This window comes from Lactuca virosa, chromosome 1, assembly GCF_052849685.1.
Source record: "Lactuca virosa cultivar CGN04683 chromosome 1, Lactuca_virosa_CGN04683_v6, whole genome shotgun sequence".
NCBI classification, from domain to species: domain Eukaryota; kingdom Viridiplantae; phylum Streptophyta; class Magnoliopsida; order Asterales; family Asteraceae; genus Lactuca; species Lactuca virosa.
In genome coordinates this window covers 316,364,182-316,373,452 of record NC_136426.1, presented here as the reverse complement: position 1 = coordinate 316,373,452, position 9,271 = coordinate 316,364,182, and the positions used below count along the sequence as shown (strand labels likewise).

General features: G+C 36.5%; 1 protein-coding gene across 1 annotated transcript; it reads left to right on the top strand.

The window, feature by feature from the left end:
* Positions 1-323: 323 nt before the first annotated feature.
* LOC145168025 (Putative pyridoxal phosphate-dependent enzyme, YBL036C type) lies at positions 324-2,232 on the top strand. The gene is made up of 7 exons (XM_079087195.1): positions 324-629; positions 770-836; positions 1,006-1,052; positions 1,148-1,235; positions 1,482-1,615; positions 1,696-1,794; positions 1,956-2,232. The coding sequence occupies exons 1-7, from the start codon at positions 408-410 to the stop codon at positions 2,028-2,030; spliced, it is 732 nt and encodes a 243-aa protein (XP_078943321.1). The 5' UTR covers positions 324-407; the 3' UTR covers positions 2,031-2,232.
* Positions 2,233-9,271: the final 7,039 nt, after the last annotated feature.

The following is a 9,271-nucleotide window of genomic DNA, read 5'->3' as shown; positions in this document are numbered from 1 at the left end:
GAATTAAAAAAATATGTTAGGGACCAAACATGCAAATTACTCTAAACCATAGGGACCATTCGTGTAATTTATTCAAGAGAAAAAGAAGACGGGAAGAACATCAACACTGACGCCCCGTTCCCGAGTTCAACTTAAGGAGAGAAAGGAAAGGAAATGAGTGGAAATAAGAAGAAAATAAAAGAAATTGGTATTCCCGAGTTTCATTAAAGCAGGGAAGTGAAAGGAAGTTGAGGGAAATGAGAGGATCACTTCCCCTCCTAACTTTCCTTCACATTTGGGAGGATTTGAAAAGAAAGAAAAAAATGATTGATTTCCTTCCGCTTCTCTCCATTCTTCGGAAAATTTTGTTTTCTTTTATTTTCTCCTCTTTTCTCTTGTTAAACTTCGGAACGAGAGGGCATCCGACGATGGCAGCTTCCGCCATGGATGGCGTTGCAGCGACGGCTCTTAGGTCGGTCCTTCATCGCGTCAAACAAGCCGCTGAAAGATCCTCGCGTGTTCCTGATCGGATTAAAGTCGTCGCCGTTAGTAAAACTAAACCCGTTTCACTACTCCAGGAAGTCTATGACGCCGGACACCGTTATTTTGGTGAAAACTACGTCCAGGAAATTGTCGAAAAAGCACCTCAGGTTTTCATCCTTTTAATCTAATTTTAATCCCAGCAATTTCGAAACTGTAAAAATTTAGGGTTTTGATTTCTGGACTAGTAATTTGCCTTTATTAGGTAGCGATGAACATACTAAAGCAAAAAAGCTGATTAAACTTGCAGCTCCCTGAAGACATTGAGTGGCACTTTATTGGGAATTTACAGAGCAACAAAGTGAAACCTCTCTTGAGTAAGTGTTATAGGCCTCTTATTTAGGGTTGTAACACAGTAGCAATTAGGAAACTTGAATTCATGATGCTGAGTAAGAGAAAATAATTACAATTTCTCAATGCTTCTTTTGCTTATTTGTAGTGGGAGCATGTTTTAACATTTTGATCTTGCTATAATTTGATGTGCAGCTGGGGTACCAAATCTGTTCATGGTGGAGACTGTAGATGATGAAAAGGTAATACCAATATTCCTTGCTATATTGTATCAACCAGGCTTTTTAAATCACTGACTCATTGTATGTTATTTTTTCTTCATTTTTTTTCTTTCTAGATTGCAAATAATCTTGATCGAGTTATTGGGAACATTGGAAGGAAACCTTTGAAGGTGTTAGTCCAGGTTAATACAAGTGGAGAAATATGTGAGTGAACATGACATTAATTATTTCAATGACTCAACCCCATTTGCAAATATTATCTCTTGAAAATCTTCAACTAAAGAGTGTGTTTGGTCCATGATGGAATTGGAATTCAAGATTCCATTCCATGGCATGTTTGGTTGCCAATGGATGGACGTTCATGAAATTCTTACTTCCTTCCAAGACTGAAAGAACTTCACTATCTTTTATTTCCTTATTTGTTAAAAGACCAAAATACCCTCCTTGCAGCAAAATTTGGAGTTGACCCAGATGGGTGCTTGGAGCTTGTGAAACATGTTACTTCAAAGTGCACAAACCTTGAGTTTTGTGGGTTAATGACCATTGGAATGCCAGATTACACTTCAACTCCAGAGAACTTCAAGGTGATTTATTCTAAACACTCATCTTTATATTTTACATATTTTCGTTCTTCACATGTCATCATAATCAAAGCATTTTTCAGACATTAGCAAACTGCAGAAGTGAGGTATGCAATGCCCTTGGAATACCTGAAGAACAATGTGAATTATCAATGGGCATGTCAAGCGACTTTGAGCTAGCTGTAAGTGAAATTTCTAATTCCAGGAATCTAATGAGTATATAATCTTGACACTGTTGAAATTAGTCAAATGCCTACATCCATAAAAAAAAAAATATAACAGTTTAATCACTATAACTTTTTAAAAAACCAGCTTATAATATAATATTTTGTCATCTATGTAGATTGAAATGGGAAGTACAAATGTGAGAATTGGATCGACCATTTTTGGAGCAAGGGAGTACCCAAAAAAGCAATGAGTGAAATCATTTCGTGTTTAAATAAACCATTGATTCAACCTTCAAAGAGTTATTTATATGGACTTGAAACCACAAAATTGTTGTGTTATTTAAAGCAATTGGGTTTTGATTGTATTGATATCAAATGGGTAAAGTTGGAACTGTAGTCAAACATGAAATGGGTTAAAATGGGTCAAGCAAGTTGAAGGTCATTTAAATCGTATTGTGATGTGTGCATTTTTCTTGATTGTGCAAGTCAAATAAGTTAGATTAACTTTTTAATCATAGATCGTGGTGTAATCATGTTTTAGTTATCGGTAAACTCAATCTCTTTTACACTCAACACCCCATATGAATTCAAAATCTTCATTGCCAACAAATTCAAAGGAGTTGGTTTTTATTTCTCTTTGGAAAAAAAAAAGAAAAAAACAAATTTAAAAGGAGTCGCCAATTTTGAAAATCCATAATTTGATTTTCGATAATGACCAACTAGCACAATAGGTTGCCATATTTTGATGTGTTTCTAGATGGTTTAATGCTTCACGTTTCGTTTCATGTTGTCATGACTCACCACATGTCTGAGGAAGTGTGCCTTTTGTCATGACAATACCTATGCTTCAAAACTTCATGCGCCTTTTGTCATGACAATACCTATGTTTCAAAACTTCATGCGACAAGTGTTAAGCATGCTGGAACTCATTATTGGAATAAATACTTAGGTGCTATTTGTTTTTTGTAAAAAACTCTTCAGACATCTTATTGTTGCGCGGCGCAGCACACGTGCATCACTTTTAATCTCGCAGTTTGTTTTTTAGAAGTCTCCAGAATTAAAAACATCTGCGCATGTTCTGTTTGACGCAACACTTGTATTGTCTCTTCCAACCTCTTATTCTTTTTTTTGTTGAAATCTTGATTATATGTTGTTGAAATCTTATCTTACATTTTTTTGGTTTATTCTTGCTGAATTTTTTTTTTCGTTTTTTTATATTGAATAATGATAATTTCTTGATGAAATATCATTATTTTTTGCTAAAATATCTTTATTTTTTTTTTTTTGAAATATCATTATTTTTTGTTGAAATATCATAAATTTTTGCTGAAATATCATACATTATTAAAATTTCGGTATTAAAAAACTATTTTTGGTTTATAAAATTAGTTTATTTTAATTTTTTAATATCCGCAGCAGCATGCAGATGTTAAAAAAACAAACACGCTTCTTATTACAGTCTGCAGCCGTTTCATCCACCTCTTCTATTACAACCCTAGAGGTGGTCCGCAGACTTTATGAATTTTTGCTTCAAAAAAACAAACATCACCTTAGTCACTTAATGACATAAAAAAGCTTACAATGTCCATAACTTGTTATAAACAAGGATTTAGCTAAATAAACACCCTTATTTACCAAAAGAGATAATGACTTGAAAGAGTAATCAATTATATCTTTTGTATATATGTGGTCACTTAACTTTTTTTGGTCGACTATTAACCATTGAACTTGTTTTTTTGTTCAAAACATACCATTATTACCTACAATAGCAGGTAAAACCTATTTTGGGGGGTTGAGTTCCACCTCCGGTGGCTTTTCCGGTGGATGCAAGCTCCGACGACATCTCCGGTCATCTTCTCCGGCGACATTTCCGTTTTTTTTGTTTCAATCTTCTCCATTGTTAAATCATATAAAAATAATTTCAAAAAATGTTTCTTAAATCTTGTTTCTTCTCTTTCATAGCATGTATGGCCTGTTCAGATCCCATATCAGATTCATCACATTTGTTTACGTAGAAACTGTTAAACTCATACTTGTGAAAGGAAACCCACATTTCGTATGCTACATTAGTGTGTTTGTAAAAACCATACAAAGAAAAGGGTAAAGTTCCTGATAAGTTCAAAAAGCATCAATAAAAAATCGATTGTAGTGAGTTTTCCCCAACAGGGTTTGATTAACACGACCCTTTTGATCTTCAGATTGGTACACTCGTTTAAAAACCTGAATCTTCGTCTTTAAATATGGTAAATCTGTTGGTGAGTGTTGAGTTTTTGTTTGAATCAAAAGTGATAATATTGTACAACAGTCAAGATCTGCTATGGCGGAAAAAGCTTGAAGAACAGGCGGATCTGCAACATGCAATCGAAACCCTAAGTCGAATCTGGAAAAATCGTTTCACAAACCCAAACTCGAACATCAAGAAACCCTAAACAATTTCAAAACCCATTTGAATCTGGAGATTTCTAATTTTTGCAGAACAATGATGTGTGCGTTGGATGTGTTTCAAATGATAAAGAGAGAAGATGGAGAGATTCTGGGTTTAAGTTCTTGGGTTCTTTATCTTCCTCTTCAAGATTTGAAATTTCACACACAAACACCAAGAACACACAATTAGGTGTGTTTTGTGAGTTCTTTTTCTGATTTTTGGGTTCGATTCCTTCAATAAAACCCAGATTAAAAATGTAGCCGGAGGTAAAGAACACTAGAAATGTCGCCGAAGAATATTAAATGGAGATGTCGCCGGAGCTTGCGTCCGTTGGAAAAGCCGCCGGAGGTGGAATTGAAACCCCAAAATAAATTTTACATGCTATTGCAGGTAATAATGGTATTTTTTAAACAAAAAAACAAGTTTAAAGGTTAAGTATGCACCAAAAAAAATTAAATGACCAAATATATAGAAAGACTATAATTGGTTACCCTTTCATGTCATTATCCTTACTAAAAAAAATATTTTATACTAGAAAAACAACCTTAATGATTGAAAACACTTTTTAACTATTAATCAAGACTAAACTGCACAAATGGTCCTTGTGGTTTGCGGAAAATTGTCACTTTGGTCCAAAAAGGTTTGGACTAGCACCACAGGTCCAAAGTTTTCATTTTGTTGCGAGTTTGGTCCAATTAACTTTAAACTTTTTTGAAATGACGATTTCACCCTTCATTTTTGTTTTTTTAGTTTATTTATTTATTTATATATTTTTATGATTAAAAAAATTAATAAAAATCTCTCTCTCTCTCTCTCTCTTTTAAAAAACCCAAAGAACTCTAAATTGGTGGAACACCACCATCGATGACAAAACCATCACCTTCGATCGCATCGATGAAATCTATAGCCCACCATCATCTCCCACGTTTTCTCCCCCATAAATACCTTTTGCCTCCAGTACTATCTCCCTAAAACCATCCGATTGAAAAAATCAACTCAGGTCGATGGTGATGACTGATGAGGGAGGAGGGAGGAGATGTAGTCGGTAGTGAAGATGAAGGTGGTCGGAGAAGATGACCGAATGCCAAAAACCCAAAATCTGTATACGAAATCAACAACTGCGTTGGTGCTGGATGTTGTCATCGGAGATATACGAAGCTGTAACATCCCAAGTTCGGAACAAGAAGTGAAGGGTGCTAAGTGTAAATAAAGGAAGAGACTCGACGAGTAAGTACGCTTACTCGCCGAGTCGGAGCGGGTTTGGATCGCGAATTAAGTGACCAACTCACCGAGTCGGAGGCTTGGACTCGACGAGTTGGTGCTGGAATGAGAAAACCCTAATCTTAGGGTTTGCACCCTATTTAAAGGACTTTATGTCCCTCTTCCAGCCTCCTAAACCCCCAGAGAGTTCTAGAAAACCCTAATTTCGTGTGAGGCTTCATTGTTGAGGAGATTGGGGCTTGGAAGAGGAAATTGGTGGAAAGAGCTTGATAAATTGGAAGCTAGCATCAAGGGGCTTGTAAAGATCTGGGATCTACATCAGTTTTGGGCACATCTCTGAGGTAAGGAGCCCTTATCTTAAGCTATTTCCTTTTTGGTTCATCCTTGGTGGTTGTTTTGGGAGTTCTTTAGCTTGTTTTGAGATCTATTTCGGATTTAGAGTTAGATCTAAGGTTGCTACTCCAGATCTAGACTCATGATGGCCTAAGATGTCATAAAGCTTCAGTTTTTGAGTTGTTGGTGAAGCCCTTTGTCTAAAACCCAAGCCCTAGTGTGTTTTGGGCCTATATCTCCTTGGTTTCACGTAAAGTTTGCAACTTTATGTGAGGGTTAGGCTGTAGAAGAGTGGATCTATGGATTGGAGCCCCTGCATGGCTCGAAAAGCCTCTGTATGGATTGAGAATTGAAGAGACTCGGCGAGTCACATGGGTGTACGCGACGAGTTGTATGAACATGTGCATGGACTCGGCGAGTTGGAAGAACAACTCGGCGAGTCTGTTGAAGATTGCCTTGGACTCGGCGAGTCTGTTCTTGGACTCGGCGAGTCAGGTCGCATAACCCCAAACCTCTTCTGGTTAAGACGCATATCAGTGAGTCGAGGGGTGACTCAGTGAGTTGGACAGGATGGGACTCGGAGATCGTTGGACTCGACGAGTCTTGGGGTGACTCGGCGAGTTGAGTCGTGTTCTAAGAGTTTTCAGAGTATAAGGACTCGACGAGTCAACGGGTTGACTCGGCGAGTAGGGTCAGTCAGGAAGTTTGACTTTGGCCTGGACTTTGACTTTGACCTTCAAGGGTATTTATGGAATTGGTTCTTTGGTAGTGTTCTGTGGTGAAGATCGTGTCGGTGGTCGGAGCAGCTTGGTCTTATCTTTCCAGTCGACAATTGCAGGTGAGTTATCCTCACTATATCGACAGTGTCTACGGCACCAAGGCCGGCCCTTTATCGGATGGAAATCCGGGTATTGTTGTTATGTTATTGCTTTGCTAGATCTGCATCCTGGTATTTAGGATGATGTTATTTTAGTGACCTGGTTGAGGTAGGTACCCGGTATATAAGGTAATGCTATGCTAGTGACCGGTTAGGTCGGAATCCTGGTTAGGATGTTGATATGCTATGTGATATGTTAGACTGATAGTCTGGTTAAGGATTTGTTATGTGATGAATTGTTTTATGTGCACATGGTTGTTTGACGGGGGTTGGGTTGAGGCGGGTCTTGCTTTGTGCTGTAGGCCAACATACCCAGGGCAGAACGGATATTCCGAAGGCCCAGCGAGCGGTCCGGATAGGCTGAAGGCCCCAAGAGGGTGGACCAGACGTGCCGAGGCTCGGAGAGTGGACCAGGCCGACTGAAGGCCCGGTGTGGGCGGACCAGTCATACTGGACTCGGAGGGTGGACCAGGTGGACTGAAGGCCCGGTGCGGGCAGACCAGTCACACAGTAGACCCGATGTGCATGGCTGTTCTATTTGTGATATGTTATGAGTATGTTTATGTGTGGTTGGTATTTTGGGGGTAACTCACTAAGCTTTCGGGCTTACAGTTTCAGTGTATTGTTTCAGGTACTTCAGGAGATCGTGGCAAGGCGAAGGCGTGATCGTACCGCTCCTCATGTTTTATGATTTATGTGATATAGTTCTGGGGATACTCTGATGTTTAAACTATTTTGAAAACAAGATGTGTGAACTTAATGGTTTTTGAATGAAATAAAAATGTTTTAATTTGGCTCAATTTTTATGGATGTTACAGAAGCCATCGCCGCCTAACCAAACTCTAGCAAACTTAGATCTGGTGACGAACAAATCTGCTGGTGGAGAATATGATGGGTTTTAGGCTGTGATGGAGGGATAAGGGTGGAGAAAATGAAAATGGTGTTTCCGGCTTGTTTTTTCCAGCGCTTCCACCTTGACGACATGCTCGATTTGAAGTCGATTGGCTTTCTATTCAGGTTATTGATCTTTCTTAAAATCGGATTTCAAGGGGGAAACCAAATGTTGTCCAGTGGATCTTATCAAACGCTTCGATAATTTTCTGTAAAAAGAAACAAAGTTTCTTTGTGTTTCTTGATCTATCAAATAGGTTTCTTTCATTTTCGTGATTTCTCTAATTTAAAAGGAATCACTTAGCCAACATTTAAACATAATAGATCCGTGATGTTTCTTGATCTGTCCCCCACACACAAGTCGATTACAGATTTGTTTTTGGGTTTTTAGTTCCAGAAACAATTTTGAAGAACATACGATCTCATATTCATTTTCTGGGTTTTTTTAGTGTTTCAGATTCGGTTTTAAGATTTTTTTGTTTGTATAGTTCCAGAAATGTTTCAGATTTATGAATGTGTTTGTTTCGTATGTGTATGTGTTTTTTTTGAAGAACTTTAGAAATTATGGTGTGTTTTGGATTGTGTTCTTGTTGGAGAGAGAGAGAGAGAGAGAGAGAGAGAGAGAGAGAGAGAGAGAGAGAGAGAGAGAGAGAGAGAGAGGTAACTTTTTATTAATTTTTTTAATCATAAAAATATATAAATAAATAAATAAACTGAAAAAACAAAAAAGAAGGGTAAAATCGTCATTCCAAAAAAGTTTAAAGTTAATTGGACCAAATTCGCAACAAAATGAAAACTTTGGACTTGTGGTGCTAGTCCAAACATTTTTGGACCAAAGTGACAATTTTCCGCAAACCATAGGGACCATTTGTGCAGTTTAGTCATTAATCAAATGTAATTATTAGATAATGATTAAAAAAAACTTCTTTAATCAAGTGTCATTATTATAATGATAACTTATTATTACTTTACTTATAATTCATTAATATAAAATAAATAAATAATTATTTATTGTTGGTTAATAAAGATTATATATATATATATATATATATATATATATATATATATATATATATATATATATATAATTTAAAAAAATGTATATTACATTATTACGCTTATTTTTACATTGAATTTTACTAAAATTGTAGTTAATGAATGAAAAATGATTACATATTTTTTATTTGCCTATTAAAAACATTGCAGTATTATTTTTTTCACATATTTTTATTTATTGGTTTTATCGGTCAAATAATAACTTTTCATGAGCCCAGTCCAATGTAGAGCCAATTAGCCCACTAATCCACTTAAAACTAGAGCTGCACATCGGTGGTCCCACATCAGTCTTAGGTAGGTTTTGAAACGGTCTGGTCTTTTGGAGGCTGGTCTCGGAACCGTACGGTCTTTTTTCGGACCGGTCCTGTTTGGTCTTTTTCCATTCAGATCTTTTTTCGGACTCGTCTCTCAGTCTTTCCGTACGCCTTTTTTCGGTTCGATTTATGAGCTTTTTTTGTTCGGTTTCGGTATTTTTCGATTATTTTGTTTTGGTTTCGAGTTTTTTCCATTAACAAATATGAGATTATCACCAAAATGATAAATTAAGATTTATTAAAAATGATAATTTAATTTTAATAAAAGAAAAAAATGAAATAAATTAGATAGTTTGTTATTAAAAATTGTATAATTAACACAAAAAAGTATATATTTATAAAGTTTTGTTATCGGTATTTTTTTTCCAGACCGGT